The 18,411-nt window shown below is 39.3% G+C and overlaps 1 protein-coding gene across 2 annotated transcripts in view; it reads left to right on the top strand.

Annotated features, from left to right (window-relative positions):
• Window positions 1–18,411, top strand: part of GALNT17 (polypeptide N-acetylgalactosaminyltransferase 17) — a 339,139-nt gene that overhangs the window by 306,673 nt on the left and 14,055 nt on the right. For both annotated transcript variants that reach the window (XM_087957552.1, XM_087957547.1), the window contains exons 8-9: window positions 2,976–3,113; window positions 8,800–8,895. In XM_087957552.1, coding sequence (XP_087813678.1) covers window positions 2,976–3,113; window positions 8,800–8,895 — 234 coding nt within the window. The remainder of the gene's footprint in view (window positions 1–2,975; window positions 3,114–8,799; window positions 8,896–18,411) is intronic.

Below are 18,411 nucleotides of genomic sequence, written 5' to 3'. Positions count from 1 at the left end.
CTAATCAGATCTAACACCATTTCCCTTTTCAAGTTCAGTCAAAGTCATCTAGGTGCTGACTTCCATATATATTATTTTCTTAATTACAGCAGGCTAGAATATTGCTATTTTTCAATTTTCCAGATATTTTTACCTTACCATCTAGGCTACAGATCTGCACTTCCTAATGTGTTAACCAGATCTAACATTACTAAGATTTTTGGATCTGTTGCCATCTGTTGGGACATTTCTTTTCATTAAAAAAAAAAAGCAGCATGGCTAATTTAATAATCAGGTTGATAGTTAGGTGGGGAGAGTTTTACTAGTGAAGATACATTATCAATACAGAAGCCAATTGTTTGTTCAGCCTTGTTAGAAATGAGATCTTGGACTTCTAATCAGGCTTAAAAACTATTTCTTTCTTCTCTGGCACATTTAGTTTTACTGATTTCGGCCTTTGTTTTTCTGGTTATCATTCCCTTTGGTATGTTTTATTGATTTTTGTTTTTTGCTTTTATCTTTGTTCTTTGCCTTGAGAGTTGTCATCTTGAAAGATAAGCTCTGTATGTTTTCTAAGCCGCTAATCGAGCATAGGTTGAACTCATTAAAAATGAAGAAAGAAAGAAAGAAAGAAAGAAAGAGAGAGAGAGAGAGAGAGAGAGAGAGAGAGAGAGAGTGGACCCTGAATCAAATTTCCCAGATAACAGAAATTATAATTCCAAATATTCACAAACATTCACTACCCTGAAAGGTATTTCTTTTCAGACTGGACAGTATAAAAATTGAGAAAACCTATTTTGCTTTTTAAAAAGATTCATATATTTTTTTTCTTTACTGTCTGAAAAGTGAACAGGATGTCTCAAAAACATGTTAAAGATAGATTGTGATTGAAAAATAGAAAATTATAACTGGGACTTTCAGCTAAATGTGGAAAAACTCCTTAACCAACTTTCACCCTTGGTAAGGGATTTAAAAAAACTTTCTTCATCCCATCATTTAATTACTTCTTTCCGTGGTATTTCTCATTGTATGAGATGGCCCAGTCTCCACTGTTCACATTTTAGTCCTCCAAAAATTTCCAAGTTTTTCTTTTCCCTTTTCAGTTTTTTTTCCCCTTGCACTTCTGAAATGTGAGATTTCCATAAACATCTAGATAGATGGTGTTATTTGGGGCTGCAAATTCATTCAGTGGCATTCATTTGTGAACGTTGGCAATAGAAAGAATGAAAATTCAATTTATGGGAGCATAATAGTTTGGCCTCACATCAGTCATCTTCTTTAACAATAGTAACTACCACAACAATTAAAAAATATCAACAGCAAAAGCTTCCATGAATATTGACTTCTGCTGCCTGTTATGGCTTCAGTCAATCAAGATTTTCACATAACTCTTCAGCATTTCCATTCGATAGAGAAGACGTACACTATTTTAAATACCCTTAATTAAAGGGTGCATTTTACCCCAAGCATACTATGGTTTTCTCTGCAAGGTAGAATCTCTAATCTAATCTTTCAAGCCATCACCTGGTTGCCCAGATCACAGCTACTAGGAGGAATTTGCAGTCTCCGACATTCTTCAGAAGACGGGCATATAGAGAGGGATGCAGTGATGGCATTGGTATAAATTTAGCTGGATTTATCTTTCTTCTCTCTTATCGTTTGTCTTCACGGCTTCTTGATCCCTTTCTCTGCTTTGCATAACTTTGCTTATTTTGAAAAAAAAAATAGGCATGATGGGTATGTATATATGTATGAAAATGATGATGATGATGATGATGATGATGATAGGTTTGGAGAAACAAAATCTCATTAAAGAACAAGCTAACCAGGCTTCTTAAAATTATAAATTCAACATTCTGGATATCACTTCACACCAGGATTCCCCAGCAGATATTAATGCTGAGAAGGTTACCTTTTTATATGTCTTAAGCCTGCATTCCAGAAAAAGGTGCCTTTGAGAGACTGGGATCCTAAGCTCTTCCTATGAGACATCTTGATTTTGAGATGAAAGGGCCCATTTCTGAGCATAGGACTAAATCTCTTTGAACATTCTTGAGTTATCTCAAGTTCCAAAAAGAATCAGAGCAGACTTTCCCTTTGATTTTAAAATCAAAATGTAGCATGCTGATTTCAGAATGCTTCATCTATTGCCATTCATAAACATTTCGCTACTCTTAGTTGGAAGTGGTGGGGATTGAACTTGTGATCTTCTAGATTACAGGCATCAAACTCGCTGCAACACATTGCTGTCCCATGATGTTTCATGACATTTTTCCCATTCACAGAGCTGGGGTGAGCGTGGCCTGGGCATGATGTATCTGGCCCACGGGCTGCCAGTTTGACATCCTGCTCTAGAACTAAAGCAGGTGCTTTGCCACTGAATTATACTCCATATCTTTAGCTGTATTGGTGAAGAATGCTGAGTTGACAATCAGCAAGCCCATGTTTGAGACCTGAGTATTGCTTAGTTGTAGAGTGAGCTTCCATCATTTGCTCCAGCTCCAAAAAGCATGCAATTGCAAATAGATAAATAGGTACCATTTTGGTGGGTTTATTAATGGGGATGTGAAAGGAGTTCCTTCAACTCCCTGGGCAACGGTGATATCATCAGTTAACCCTTTCAACCTGGAAGTGCCTTGTTGCTTCTTCTGACACAAATACAACAACGATGATCGAGCTGTATTGGCTGGGATGAATGGGAATTTTATGCTGGGGGTGATTTTTAGGCCAAAGATTACTCATACTTTATAAAGAGGTCTGTTAGCTCACCTAACTCCAGATATATTGACAATCTTGTTCTAAGTTTCTTAGGGCTTTCCAATGCGAAAAGAAGAGAAAGTTCTCAAGGGTGACATCATAAGCTATGGAGGTAGGAGAATCCAAAAGAAAGATTCCTAACAATGCCTTTTTAAAAAGCAGTAGTGGACATCTGATTATCTCAGAACATAGCAACAATAAGAGAAATTGACGGTTGTAAACATGTACCTGTCTTTCAGAACCCAGGGATTGATATTGGGGATGTTTCGGAGCGAAAAGCATTAAGAAAGAGTTTGAAGTGCAAGAGTTTCCAATGGTACCTGGACCACGTCTACCCAGAAATGAGAAGATACAATAACACCATTGCCTATGGAGAGGTAATTAAGGAACTACCACATGGAATATGTAGGGATTCACTGTGAATTTAGAGAACATTTTATGTCTCTCCTCCAACCATTTTCTAATGAGATCTGCAGGGAGTAACTAGAATCAACCAGTTTTACTCAAAAACTGGAATTAAAACTCCTTCAGCCAACCCCAATGGCTATCCAATGTAATTCTTGCCTTCAGAAAAGAAGATTACAAAAATCTCTGGAATCACTTTCATTTGGTCATGTTCCATTTAATCCAGAATAGTCTACACCAGGAGACTTGGTATCTTTCAGAGGTTTGGGGGTTTCAGTTACTATTCTTCTTGAATGTTGTCTTTGCTGGTTATCAGTTGCAGAAGATGCCACCAAGATTTGCATCATAGCTGTCCACTTTAACTTTCTACTTGAGAAACTTTCCTGACTCTTTATCAAGATATCATTTCTTAGCATTAACTATCCTAGCCAGAATTGATAGGAATTATAGATTAACCACATTTGGTAGGCAGCACCAAGCCAGACCTGGTTTTAAATAATAGGGACTAGGTGCCATCTGTTTCTAATCTCAGTTCAATTTGGATGGTCTGCTTGATCTGATTCAACCATTCAAATTGATTTGGAAATGAACTTGATTTCAACTGGCAGTCCATTTGAAAAGTTGTTTTGATTCTTCCTTCAATCAAGTGATTTTCAAATTGTTTTTTTAATTTGGCAACTTCTCCACCACCAGACTGGTGATATCTGGCCCTTATGACTGCAATAGAGTGTGCTGTAAGCAATTTCCCAGCTGTGCTAACTGTGGTCCTTTTTTTCAATGGCAAGACTAAAGATGGGTTCCTTATTACAAATGTAACAACTGCATTTGAGGCTCTCTATTATAGGGATCTTGGAGTCTTAGTGGACAACCAGCTAAATATGAGCCAGCAGTGTGCAGCAGCCGCCAAAATAGCTAATGCAATCCTACAGTAAGTTGCATTAATGGAGGGATACAGTCAAGATCAAGGGAAGTACTAATACCACTCTATAAAGCCTTAGTAAGACCACACCTAGAGTACTGCATCTAGTTTTGGTCACCACATTATAAAAAAGATGTTGAGGCTCTAGAAAAAGTACAGAGAAGAGCAACCAGGATGATTAGGGGACTGGAGGCTAAAACATATGAAGAACGGTTGCAGGAACTGGGCTTGGCTAGTCTAGTAAAGAGAAGGACCAGGGGAGACATGATAGTGGTCTTCCAATATTTGAGGGGCTGCCACAGGGAGGAAGGGGCCAAGCTATTTTCTAAAGCACCTGTAGGCCAGACAAGGAATAATGGATGGAAACTGAACAAGGAGAGATTTAACCTGGAAACAAGGAGAAACTTTCTGACAGTGAGAACAATCAACCAATGGAACAGTTTGCCCTCGGAAGTTGTGGGAGTGCCATCAGTTGAGACTTTCAAGAAGAGATTGGACTGCCATTTGTCAGAAATGGTGTAGGGCCTGCTTGGGTGGGGGGTTGGACTAGATGACCTACAAGGTCCCTTCCAACTCTGATTATCTGTATCTGTATTTGAAGAAACTGCTCAAAATAGGTGGCCATCTACCATCTCACTGTTATCAAATTAAAGTGATGGTAGCATCTGAGAGCCTTACCCTTGTCTCTGTTCTAAATAATGTCAAGCATTGGATCTGATGAGAGAACTTTATTCTTTGTCTGAAATTTAGTGGAGAGAAATTAGTTGTAGAATTCACAAAAAGCCAGATGGCTGTAAGTGCACTTTGATTCAGATAAAGTTCTACTTTATGATGAATCACACTGGCTTTGAAATGTGTGTTATATTTTTCAGCCCTAATTATAAAAGGATGTCTTCTGTTGTTTCTTTTCTATTTCTTGTATTTGTTTAGTCTTGCAATCCTCTTGGATTCCAGTTTGTTTAGGAAGGCTTAGGCACTGTATTGATTTGCAATATTTGTCAGGCTGTAACATTAGTTCCGTAGCCACGACTGAAGGGATTTACAGACCAACCACACCTGATAGGACATGAGTTTCCCATTCCTGGTTTGGCAGTACCAAGCTGTTGGTTTTAGACAGCATGATCTGAATTGATTTTAGACGTATGGATAGGATGCTGTCTAATTCTAATCTCAATTCAGGTTGGATGGCCTCGTTTACCTGTTCTAACAATTCATACTAATTTGCCAATCTGAATAATTTCAGCTGTCAGTCTATGCCAATCTAAATGATTTCAGCTGTCAGTCTATTTGGAAGGTTGTTTTGATTCTTCTTCATTCAGCCAAGTGATTTTCACATCAAATTTCCAAATTGAAGTTTTATGCAATTCTACTTTAACGGTCACTTCCTCAATTCAGTTATATAGAGCTGTGGCTGAGTGGGTTACATGCAGAAATTTAAACCCAACATTCCCAAGTCAGTTTGAGAAATATTCCTGCTGGAAACTTTGCATTCATCATCATTCTTTATCGTGACTACTAAATTAAGCCATTTTTCTGGGTTGACACAATGCAGTGAACCAAACTAGCTAATTGCCTTGATTTACATGATCTACTGAGCCACAAAAGCAACTGACCAAGATTTGATTCTGATTAGAGCAGTCGATAAGTCTTATAAGTGAGTAAATAAATAAAGTGAATATTACTGCAACATGCAATTATAATGTTCTTGGTTATGTATTTGGGTGGACACAGCCAATGCATGGTATACTGCAGTTGATAGATCAATAGTTTGGCTTCTGTAGTCATAAGGTCTTCACTATTCAACCCACATTTCTTTGTTGATGAACAGAGCCATTGTCTGATCTGAGATCACTTTGAACAACAGAGCTTAAAATAGGAGAAACAGCTCTAGAAAACAACTGTTGGAAAGTAAGCTATGGGGTGGGATATCTGTATAGTGGTGGTGGACATTCATAATGTTCTCCTTAGCTGAAAACTCCTGCCCTTTATGAAGTATATGAATAGGGCAGGCGTCCACTTCATCATATTCAGCCCAGAATTAAAATATAGATTGATGTGCAGTCAAAAGCCATTGCACAGCAGCACCTGGGAAGTTTGCAGAAGCCCTCACTTGCTGGCCATTTGCTTGACAAGCTGGCAGAGAGCCTAAGGATACAGACAGAAATAATTCACCCATAATTCATTTTCAATTGCTATTTTATTCCAGACATAACCAATCACTTACGAATGGACATTCAGCTATTTTTTTACAGTGTATCAAGTTTCCATTCCACCTAGAGAAGGGGGAAGACGAGGAGGAGGTTTTAGATTTTACCATTTCAAAAGAGAGAAAAAAGAAATCTTTAATCTCCCATCACTTCTTTAAAAAGATAAATGTTTGGCGGAGAGGTGAAAAATGCTAGGAGAGAAAGCCAAAAAGATTCCTAGGAGGCTCATCCTGTAAAGATAACAATAATGTATATATTACCTATGTACCAGGGTAGATAATTCTTGATATCTGGTGGATACATTAATAGTAATTGGGGGAGGAAAGCCTACAGTGAGTTTGGCTATGATGAAGAATGGATAAAATATGTTGCTCTTATGTTAGTCCAGCTTTGCTTGGCCTGGGATTCTTTCCATTACTACTTTTCTAATCAGTGTGAATTATATTGTAAGACAGTGGGAATTAATTTTCAGACTGTGTGTGTGCCCACACCCCTACCCACCCTAATCCCCATTGTTGTGGTCTGAGGGAGTATCTATTCTGTAATGGCATCCTACCCAATGGAACAGATTTCTACCCCCTTCTTCAAGAAATGGATGGTCCACAAAGATCTCATTGGGGCTGAGTTAGAAGTCACTGAAACATTGGCATGAGTGTAAATGATAAATAGACTTTGATCTGGTTTATTTTTGATTTTATGGAACTTCTTATTTTGTTCACCACCCCAAGTTTCTCAGATTGATGGGTGGGCATATAAATTGGCTGGCTGGCTGGCTGGATGGATGGATGGAAGCAAGGATGGATGGATATTATAATGAGAGCTGATTTTGAATGGCATTATTGTTTTGTGAAAGAACCAAGAAATGGGTTGATAATACAGGTAGTCCTCGACTTACAACCACAATTGAGCCCAACATTTATGTTGCTAAGTGAAACATTTGTTAAGTGAGTTTTGCCTCATTTTATGACCTTTCTTGCCATGGCTGTTAACTGAATCACTGCAGTTGTTAAATGAGTAACAAGGTTGTTAAGTGAATCTGGCTGCCCCATTAATTTACTTGTCAGAAGGTCGCAAAACAGGATCACATGACCCAGGGGACACTGCAACCCGTCATAAATATGAACCAGTTGCCAAACATCCAAATTTTGATCACATGACCACAGGGAGGCTACAACAGTCATAAGTATGAAAAGCGGTCATAAGTCACTTTTTTCAATGCCGTTGTAACTTCAAACAGTCACTAAATAAGCTATTGTAAGTCGAGAATTGCCTGTATAGTAGAATTCCCCCTCATGCATCTCATAGCTTGAAATGCCAAAAGAAAATGCTTCAACCAAATTGTTTAAAATGTTCTGGGCTTAGCCTGGCCCACCCTCCTGAAAGAGAGAAAGGCCCTCGTACCCATGGCTTCCTCTTGGTAGTCAAAATGGCGGCTGATATAACTTCTATATTTCTAAAAACGTGTGATTTGGATCCAAACCAATACCACGCACAGTCTGCTTTCTGATGTCCTGTAACATTTTCTATTCTGTCAACCTCATTTTCACAGGGCCCAAGAATTCGTTGTAGTTAAGCTGAGGTGAATTTATCTCTGTGTTTGATCTACAGTCTCCCTGGCTGCTGCTATTTGCTTTCTGTTTGGACAGAATCACTGTGTGGGAAGCCAAGAAGGCTGCCGATTGCTGGTGAACTAAGAGATAAGAAAATATACTGAAATCCAAAAATACATAAGATTCATAAGAATTTCACTAGAGGTCTCTCTCTCCTTTTTAAACAAAAACTCATTTCATCCATAAAATTAAGCATACTATTGTAAGTAAAAATGAATGATTAGCTGATGATGCTCAGAGTTGCTTTGGATAGTGAGCTGGGTGGTATATACATTTAATAAATAAATCAATAAATGGGCTGTTGGTTTGAGCTCCAAGCTTGGCAATTTGGTTGCAAACATTTCATCACCATTCGAGGAAACATTGTCATTGCACTTTGAATTGTGCTCATCTGTCAGAACACTGGCCTTTAAATATCTTTTTTATGTGATGCAGATTAGTGTGGATGTTGTTTGTTACTTCTGAGTCATGGTCTGATTGTTGATTGGCTGTTGTTACCAAGGCATGGTCTTTGGTTTTATGTACCATCTGTGTGATGTAAATTAGTGTTGTTTGTTTTACATCACACAGACAGTACTTAAAACCAAAGAACATGCCAATCAAGAATCAGACCATGACTCAGAAGTAACAAACAACATCCACACTAATCTGCATCACATAAAAGTATTTAAAGACCTGTGTTCTGACAGACAAGCACAATTCAAAGCGCATTGATGATGTCTCCTTGAATGGTGATGAAATGTTTGCAGCCAAATTGCCAACCTCGGAGCTCAAACCAACAGCCCAACTACCAACCCAAGCTGCTAATATTCGAACGCATCTCAAATCAATAGATCCTCCAGTAATTATAAGAGAAAACACTTGTCAAAATGTCTTTATCTTAGCCTTACAGTGTCTCATTCTGTTTTTGGATTTGTTGCAGCTGAGGAACAAGAAGATAAAAGATGTCTGCCTCGATCAAGGGCCACAGGAAAACCACACGGCGATCCTCTATCCATGCCATGGCTGGGGGCCACAGGTTAGAATTCAACTTGGTTACCATGTTGTGATTTCAACAAGGATACTGCCAAAGTTCTAATGTACTAGTGAAGAAGCCCTGGTGAATTCTGCACTGAGCAAGAAGTTGGGCTAGATGGCTTCTAAAATATGTCCCAGATCTAGGATTCTAGGGATCAGTTAATTCAGGATTACCAAGATGGAAGGTAGCAATAGCACTTAGGCTTATATACTGCTCCATAGTGCTTTACAACACTCTCTACGCAGTTTACAGTGTCAGCATATTGTCCCCAGCAATCTGGGTCCTGACCTTGGAAGGATGGAAGGCTGAGTCAACCTCAGTCAGAATCGAACTTCTCATGATGGACAGAGTTAGCCTGCAATACTGCATTCTAACCACTGCGCCACTGCGGATCTTAAGTATGACCATACTGTCTTTCAGATTCAACCTTTAACTGTCAGCTTTCTTTTCGTTGTGTTTAAATAACAAAAAAATAGAAGTAGACTGGGGAAAGGAAAATGGTGGGTATTGAAAGATGGAACCATGGATATAATTTCCAGACAAGAACATGGAGAATTGGGATCAATAACTCGATCTCTTTCAGTGGAATAAGAAAAAGCCTTCCTTTTTGAAATGGGGTTTGTGCATCCCCTTTCAAGGATGTTTCTGGGGAAGAAGCATCTCAGTTTATGGACCGCTTTCCTGTTTGACATTCAGGAATGTCAAAAGAATTTCTGTGTTTGCAACTTATATCTCCAAGAGGCTGTTTTCTTCTCCCTCTCTTTCCCCAAAGGTCAACAACTGTGTACATTCTACACTTGAATAGAGCTTGTGCTCTGTTCTTTTTCTTTCTTATGTGGCAGATCCTTTGCCTAGTGACTTTTCTAAAGTGAAATTCTTCCACAAATGTGCACAGTTATGTAGGTTTTTCATCTTGGAATTTCCTACTTGCCCCAAACATTTATTTCACAGTTGGACATGCAAGCAAATATTTCCCTTCCCTGCCCTTTTCCTTTATTTAGAGGGTAATCCAATCCAAAGATGGTTAACAGAATATAAGAGAATAACAGAATGGGAAGGGACTTTGGAGGTCTTCTAGTCCAACCCCCTGCTCAAGCAGGAAACCCTGTACTATTTCAGACAAACAGTTGTCCAATCTCTTCTTAAAAACTTCCAGTGTTGGAGCACCCACAACTTCTGGGGGCAAGTCATTTCACTGATTAATTGTTCTAACTGTAAGGAAATTTCTCCTTAGTTCTGGGTTGGATCTCTCCTTAATTAGTTTCCATCCATTGCTTCTTAATTTGCCTGCGGGTGCTTTGGAGAATAGGCTGACCTTCTTTTCTCTGAGCAACCCCTTAGATTTTGGAACACTGCTATCATGTCACCCCAGCTTTTCTTTTCATTAAACTAGACATACCCAATTCCAGCAACCATTCTTCATATGTTTTAGCCTCCTGCCCACTAATCATCTTGGTTGCTCTTCCCTGCACTTTTTCTAGAGTGTCAACATCTTTTTTTTTTCATAATCTGGCAGCCAAAACTGGATGCAGTATTCCAAGTGTGGTCTTACCAAGGCATTATAAAGTGGTTGTCAGGTTTCCAAGCGATGAAAATCCATTCAAAAAGAAATAAGCAAAATTCACCTTCCAAAACAAATTTCTTTCATTTAGGTAAGCATCAAATTGGCAAAGTCTGTTGTAATTCTGGATCTGACACAAACCAGAATTACACCACATAATATTGGAAATTAGAAACAGCCCCCCAAAATCACATTCCCCAATAGAAGTAAATCAACATTGCCTGGTGTCATCAATCTCCACCTCCAGGTCTCAGGAAGGTCAGCTTTCGTTCCCACGGGAAGGAGAACCACCTAGCCTAAACAACTCTCTCTATTTCCACTCCTCCCACCTTAGGAATGTGGCAAGCCCAAAATCCTTCCCCCCATAACCAGCAAAGAGAAATAAATAAAAGGAATATATGATTAGAATCTACAGCTAAATAAAATGGCTACGTATATGTCAATTTTGGGCTCGACAGTGGTATTAACACCTGATCTTGATTCTATCCCTTTGTTAATGCAGCTTGACTTGTTTAGCAGCTGCAGCCATTTTCATCTGTTTTCTGTTTTCTAACTTGTGTGCCAAACCTTGCTGCAGAAACTCCAAGAATTTTGCTGTTACTCCTACCTCAAATTTATTCCAAGAATTGCTATTTTTTCCCCACACCAAGACCCTTCAGACTGACAGCAGGCTGCTTTTTGGGGAGGACCTTGGGGAAACAAATGGCAAGGATAGCTTAGCAGACACCACGATTTGCTCCAATAGAGGTTTTCCAGTCATCCTTTCAGGGTAGCCCCATGTAGCATACATAATATCAGTTATGAAAATCTGCCCAGCCCAAGACCAGTGGGAGCACTGATGGATGAGATGTAATTTGCAAAGGAGCACCTTCCTCCAAGTGCAGCGACAGCCACAGAACCAAAAGGCTTTCCAGGCTGTCAACCAGCTCTTTTAATTCCTCACAATTCTTCTTCTGGTTCTATTATCTTTTCTGTTTTATTTATTTTATTCCATTTCAATCAAACAGTGTGTTGTCTGGGTACAATTGTTTTTAGGCAACCATGGTTTACAATGACATGCATCACAATAACATTAATACTGTAGTAACAATAATATTTTGTTAGTCCATATTAACAGATTTTAACATTTATCCTTTTTATGTCCCTTTTCTTTCCAATTCCTGTTTTTATTGTCTAGCCATCGATAAAATAAGTCCCATGTCAAAAAGTATTTAGTTACTTCTTTGTCCTTAATGGTAAGCATTAGTCTATCCATTTCTGCACATTTTAATATTTTCTTAATTACCTTCTCATCTGTCAGGATCTCATCACACTTCCACTGTTGAACATATACAATTCTTTGTTTTAAATTATTTTTAATTTTAATTATGCGAATACAACGCAATACATCCAACTTATCCTTGTTATACATATATACATTTTACTTCATCATTTATAATCTCTTTATTTAATATATTAATTACTAATTAATCTAATCATAACTACTTGTTATACATATATACATTTTACTTCGTCATTTATAATCTCTTTATTTAATATATTAATTACTAATTAATCTAATCATAACTACTAGTATTTTGACATGTCTTCTACTATATAACCATTTATAAAATTTATTCCGTTTTATAATATTTAGACTCATTTGTCTTTTACTTCTAGAGTTAACCTATCAGATTCTGCAGGTGTAATAATTTTTCTTGTTATTTCTGTTTCTGGAGGCATAATTTCATTTTTCCAATATTGTGCATATAATATTCTAGCCGCTGTCAATCCATGTACTATTAGATATATTATTTCCTTCTTAAATTTTTCTGATATTATTCTAAGAAGAAAAACAATTCTGGTTTAAATGGAATATACTCTCCCACCATTTGTTCTATCCATGTTTGAATCAGTCTCCAATATTTTTTTGCAGCATATACAATTCTATCTGCAGTTAGTACATGTAAAATCAAGTATATAGCCTCTTTATCATATTTTTCTGGTATAATGCCCAATCAAAATATTTCTGTTTTCATATCAAAATGCTGTTTTATCATCTTCTGGTTTTTAATGAACAGAGCTTGGAAATAATGGAACACAGGTAGTCCTCCAATTATGACCATTGATTGATTTGAAGTTACAAATGATGGCACTGGAGAAAATGACTTACAACTGGTTCTTGCCCTTATGACCGTTGCAGCATCTCCACAGTCATGTGATTAAAATTCAAGCACTTAGCAATCAGCATGTACTTAGGATGGTTGCAGCATCCTTGTGCCATGCAATTGCCAACCATCTTAGACAGCTTCTGACAAGCAAAATTAATGGGAGAACTGGCTTTGTTTAACAACTGCATGTTTCATTTAACAACTGCAATCATTTGCTTCACAATTTCACAACAAAAAAAAGGTTGTAAAATTGAGTGTGGCTCACTTAACAGCCACCTTGTTTAGCCACAGAAATTTTGCTCCCACTTGTTGCCATCAGGAGTAGCTGTAGATCAGGGGTGTCGAACTCACGTCATCCTGGCTGTATCACATGATGTATTGGGACTTCCCCCCCCCTTTGCTAAACCAGGCATGGGCATGATCAGCACATGATGCATCCAGCCCGCAGGCTGGGAGCTTGACAGGCCTGCTATAGATGATGAACTAGACCAGTGTTTCTGAACTCCAGCAACTTTAAGATATGTGTGATGACCCGGGGCATGGCAACAAAGGCAACACAGTCAGATAATCAGTAGGAGTCTCTTTATTAGCTATAACTTTGTCCCCAATGTCCTGGTTACCTTCTAGCTGGAGAAAAACTCTCCCAGGAACAGCCTTTGGCTGCAGAGAGTCAAGTCCAAAATGTGGTCAACAAAAACTGTAACTATAAGTCCAATCAAGGCAAAATGAGGTAATTAGTCCAGCAGGGCAAGAGAAAGAATTCCAGATGTGAAGGCACGGCAATAACTCAACATGGTTGGGAGGACGCCAGGAACGCAGATAACCAAAGTCAACACAAGATAAACTCACATTTGTTCCCAGAAGCTGCTGCACTCAGCATGCATCTCTTTTAAACTCTCTTCCCAGCTGTGGCTAATGAAGGGAATCGGGGCCCTTTCCTTCCTCGTAAGCCATGCAAGCCATATCATTCTCTTCTCTGTTCCTCCCTGTGTGCCCTAGGATGAAGAGGGGGTGGGCCTGGGTCTTCCTCTGAACTCCCTCTCCCTTGTTCTACCTCTTCCCTGCTCTGCCCAGCCAGAATTTGCCCTTCCCCAGTTTCCTCCACAACCAACAGAGCCACACTCCTTCTCTCTGTCAGCTGTTCATCTTTCTCCTCGGATGCATACTCCAATTAGGGTGTGACAATATGTAGATTTCAACTGGCTGGGGAATTCTAGGTATTGAAGTCCATGCATCTTAAAATTTCTGGGGTTCAGAAATGCTGAAGTACACTAACAGCCTTCTTCAAAATGTGCTTGCAAGCAAGGGTGGCAATTGCATAGCCCTATAATTAGAACTGTCCAAAATATGGTAAGTTTGAAATGTAGCGAATTCAAAATGATTATTGAAAAAAAAACCTAACCTGGAATAAGGCAGCCCAAATGCAGAGTTTTGTCCTAAATTCAAGTGAGATTAAGTATTGCAATCGTCATTTCAAATGTTACAGTTGGGAACAAAGGAAGCTCAAAAAAAGATCCAACTCTTTTTCTTGTCATCCTGGGGTCACAAAAATAGATGAGATGATAGTCCATGCTGAGCACTACTTACCTAATTTACCTAATTTACCTACTTACCTAATTTAAAAGCAATTTAAAACTCTTAAGAAATGGACTCAGTCTGGGAGGATCTCTCTGTTCTCAAATAAGGACTATTATTCCTTATTTCTATATTCCTTTCGGGAATATTTAAATGTGTTGACTTTAGCATTTAGAATATTACTCGAAGTTGAGTAATGATCACCTGAAAAGTCACTGACTTCTCCCATAAAGGAGAAAAACTGGAAAGTGAAGCAAACTTCATAGTTCCTTGAATCCCATTTAGGTCTTCATGAAATATCCACGTGGTTTCAATCAATCAACCAATCAGAATAGAGTTGGAAGGGAACCTGGAGATCTTGTAGTCCAACCCCTGTTTAAGCAGGACACCCTATACAATTTGAGATCTTTGAAAGTTTCTTTGAAATATACAGTCTGTGTGGGGCCATGACGCTCTTTGAATTCAAAGATGCATGGTCCATGATGACGTTGGTCTGCTCATCTCAAGAGGACCTCTCTCCTCCTTGTGACCTTTATAGGACCTGGAAGAGTTGGAAGTGTCAGGGTTGCGACCAGTGCCCTAACACAATTAAGAGTCTCAAGCCATCTGGCAATAAATAATTATTCGGAGCACTGTGTCAGGATTACCTAGGTGAAGCCAACTCTGACTTCACTCTCTTTGCACCTTGCCTCTGACCCTGTTTCCCACTCCCCCTCAAAGTGTGTCACCCGGTCACATTCCCCAATGAGGCAATTTTGCAGGTTGCAGATGTTGAATATGTTAATGAGGAGGGAAGCCAAGGGACAAAGGCTTCCCTCAAGTCCGCCTGCTTGGCGGGAAATACTAGTTTAAAATCATTGGTCAGCCTTGCAGGTGGGAAGATTAGTTAAATCTTATTGGTTGGGCTGTCCAATATCTCCCATTAAAAAGGAGAGCTGTCTAACAGCCACTTCACTTCAGTGTACTGATCTACCAAATATAGAGCTGTAGTCACTATCCTTGAGTCCTGCCTCTTTAATCCACCCCAACTTAATAGTAGAAGTCATTCCTTCCAGGCATTGCTGGTGTCCACGGAGATGGCCTTGACTTTCTCAGCCCAAATGTATCTTGTTATGACTGAGGAGTGAATTCCTTGGTACGGGAGTGAGGCACGAATTCCCATCCTCCTGCTTATGGCAACTCAGGAATAGGTCAGGATCTTCTCTCTGCTGACCTTTCACATCCTTCCTTGGCTGATGCCCCTCCCTTCTTATTTTTCAAGAAATTATTAAAAACTTATTCCTTCATCCAACCTTTGACTTGATGGAATGAGTTGTTGGGTATCCATCTGTATATTTGTTTGCACAATTTGGAGGTGTTGGCATGTTGCTTTGGGCTTTGCTGTACATAGTGCACAGCTATAGGATTGGGCCAGCTAATAAATACGGTAAGCAAATGTATTATTTATTTTATTTTATTTTTATTTATATCCTGCCTTTATTATTTTTATAAACAACTTAAGGCGGCAAACATATCTAATATTCCTTCCTCCTCTTATTTTCCCCACAACAGATGTATGAGATGAATTGGGCTGAGAGAGAGTGAATGGCCCAAGATCACCCAGCTGGCTTTCATGGCTAAAGACTGGATTAAAACTGATGGTCTATTGGTTTCTATCCTGGTGCCTTAACCACTAGACTAGTGATGTCCAACCTTGGCAACTTTAAGACATGTGGACTTCAACTTCCAGAATTCCCTAGCCACCATAATTGGCTGAGAAATTCTGAAAGTTTACAGATAATCAGAGTTGGAAGGGACCTTGTAGATCATCTAGTCCAACCCCCTACCCAAGCAGGAGACCCTGCACCATTTCTGACAAATGGCAGTCCAATCTCTTCTTGAAAGTCTCAAGTGATGGTGCTCCCACAACTTCCGAGAGCAACTTCTGTTCCATTGGTTGATTGTTCTCACTGTCAGAAAGTTTCTCCTTATTTCCAGGTTAAATCTCTCCTTGATCAGTTTCCATCCATTATTCCTTGTCTGGCCTTTGGGTGCCTTGGAAAACAGCTTGATCCCTTCCTCTCTGTGACAGCCCCTCAAATATTGGATGAGTGCTATCATGTCTCCCCTGGTCCTTCTCTTCACTAGACTAGCCATGCCCAGTTCCTGAAACCGTTCTTCATATGTTTTAGCCTCCAGTCCCCTAATCATCCTGGTTATTCTTCTCTGCACTTTTTCTAGAGCCTCAACATCTTTTTTATAGTATGGTGACCAAAACTGGATGCAGTACTCTAGGTGTGGCCTTACTAAGGATTTATAGAGTGGTATTAGTACCTTACTTGATCTTGATTGATGTCCACAGGTCAGCTGTGTCTTTTCCGAGCATCACATGGCTGCTTTCCTCAGCTTCGGGCCAGGCCAGGAAGAAGATATACTAGAAGATCTCCAAGATCCCTTCTAACTCTGTTATTCTGTTATTCATTTAAGGGGTTGTGGATAGATGTGTCTTGCTTGCCCTTCCACCTTTTCCCTTTGGAATCCAAAGAGCAACCCAACCCCATGACATGCACAATCTTGCCATGGACCTCTGATCATTTGGGCTTCTCTGAACCTACTGAAAGATTCTCCTTAAATTCATTCATCAACTGGAGAAGATGGAGAACAGAGTGGGGGCTGGGAGGGTCTTAAAGCAGTTCTACAGGGCTGCCACGGAAGCCTCACGTCATACCTTTGAAACATCTCAGTTGGAAGGGAAATAAAATAATTTCCATGCTGTTTGCTTATTCTGTGCTTGTAGCTGAATGCCCCCAAGAAATTATTTGTTATCCTGAGCTGGCTCGTATGGTTAGTTCCTCCCGCTCTCCGCCCCCAGTCACTGTTTTAACAAAACAACTTTTCTTCTACTGCTTGATTTCTTGAATTAAAATTTGGGGCTGCTGTTTGCTTCTTTCAACCCATCTGTCAACGAAGCGCAAAGCTGTTTCTCTTTTCCTGATCTTTCTCTCTCTCTCTCTCTCTCCCTCCCACCTTCTTTTTCCATTTCTTTTCATTGTTAGATAGCAAGAAGCATCCTTCTTCCCTCCCCCAGCCTCACTGATCTTCTATTCAATTGTACCGTGTCTTTAAAAACAAACAAAACAGCAAATCAAGGTGGTTATTGATTTGCATAGAAGCTGTAAAACCTAAGTTTTTCTGACAGGTAGGCTGGGGAGTGGGCAGAATTTTCACCCATTTTAATTTGATTCCTTATAATAAATACCTGTCGGTGAAATGAGAGATTAACAAAAAGATTCAATCTTGGAGCCATCCATCTTGGGGTATAAATTGCATTCTGGTTTGCATGCCTAGACTTGCTTCAGCAGTTAAAATGCTATCACCAGCGTGAACAAATATGAAAAATGTTGAAGAAAAGCAAAAAAAAAATAATCCTTAGAGACATGAATGCCTGTGATAGAAAAGGTGAGCATGTTGCCCAGGAGAATATGATCCAAGTTTCAATCACACAGATACAGCCACCATTTTGACTTTTTCAATCATACCTTAAGGATGTTCCTGCTTCTAAGGATTTTTTCTTTTTTCTTTTGCATTCCTTCAGGATTTGCATATTTATTTTTAACTATACACTGCAGAGATCCATGCTTAGAGAGGGAAATGCCCCAAGGTCAGATTGAGGGGAAATGTAAATCCCCTCCAAAAACCGATACTTATGTGTAATCTTTGGGGGAGTATCCTTGGCTTACAACCATAATTGGAACCAGAAGGTCCATGGCTAAGCAAGGCAGTTGTTAAGCGAATCACACCCAATTTTACGACTTTTTTTTTTTTTTTTTGCCAGGGTTGTTATGAAAATCATTGTGGAGTCTTAAGTGTCCACTGAGCTTGGTTGCTTTCTTTCAGAGGTGCACTGAAGAGGTTAGTTAGTTGGATGATGAAACAACTGCAAGCAAACAATCAGGCTCAGACAGCACCAATGATTCCACAGTTCAAGCCAGAGCAACAAAAATGATTAGGGGGCTGGAGGCCGAAACATACGAAGAATGCTTACAGCAATTGGGTATGTCTAGTTTAATGAAGAGAAGGACTAAGGGAGACATGACAGCACTCTTCCAATATTTAAGGGGCTCTTACAAAGCACCAGAAGGTAAGACGATAAACAATGGTTGGAAACTAACCAAGGAGAGAACTAAGTAGAAATTTTGTAATGGTGAGAACAATCGATCAATGGAATAGCTTGCCTTCAGAAGTTGTGGG

The sequence above is a fragment of the Notechis scutatus genome, chromosome 1, assembly GCF_049901735.1.
Source record: "Notechis scutatus isolate UNSWTSFEM ecotype Mainland chromosome 1, rNotScu1.2, whole genome shotgun sequence".
NCBI classification, from domain to species: domain Eukaryota; kingdom Metazoa; phylum Chordata; class Lepidosauria; order Squamata; family Elapidae; genus Notechis; species Notechis scutatus.
This window is presented reverse-complemented; position numbering and strand designations above follow the sequence as displayed.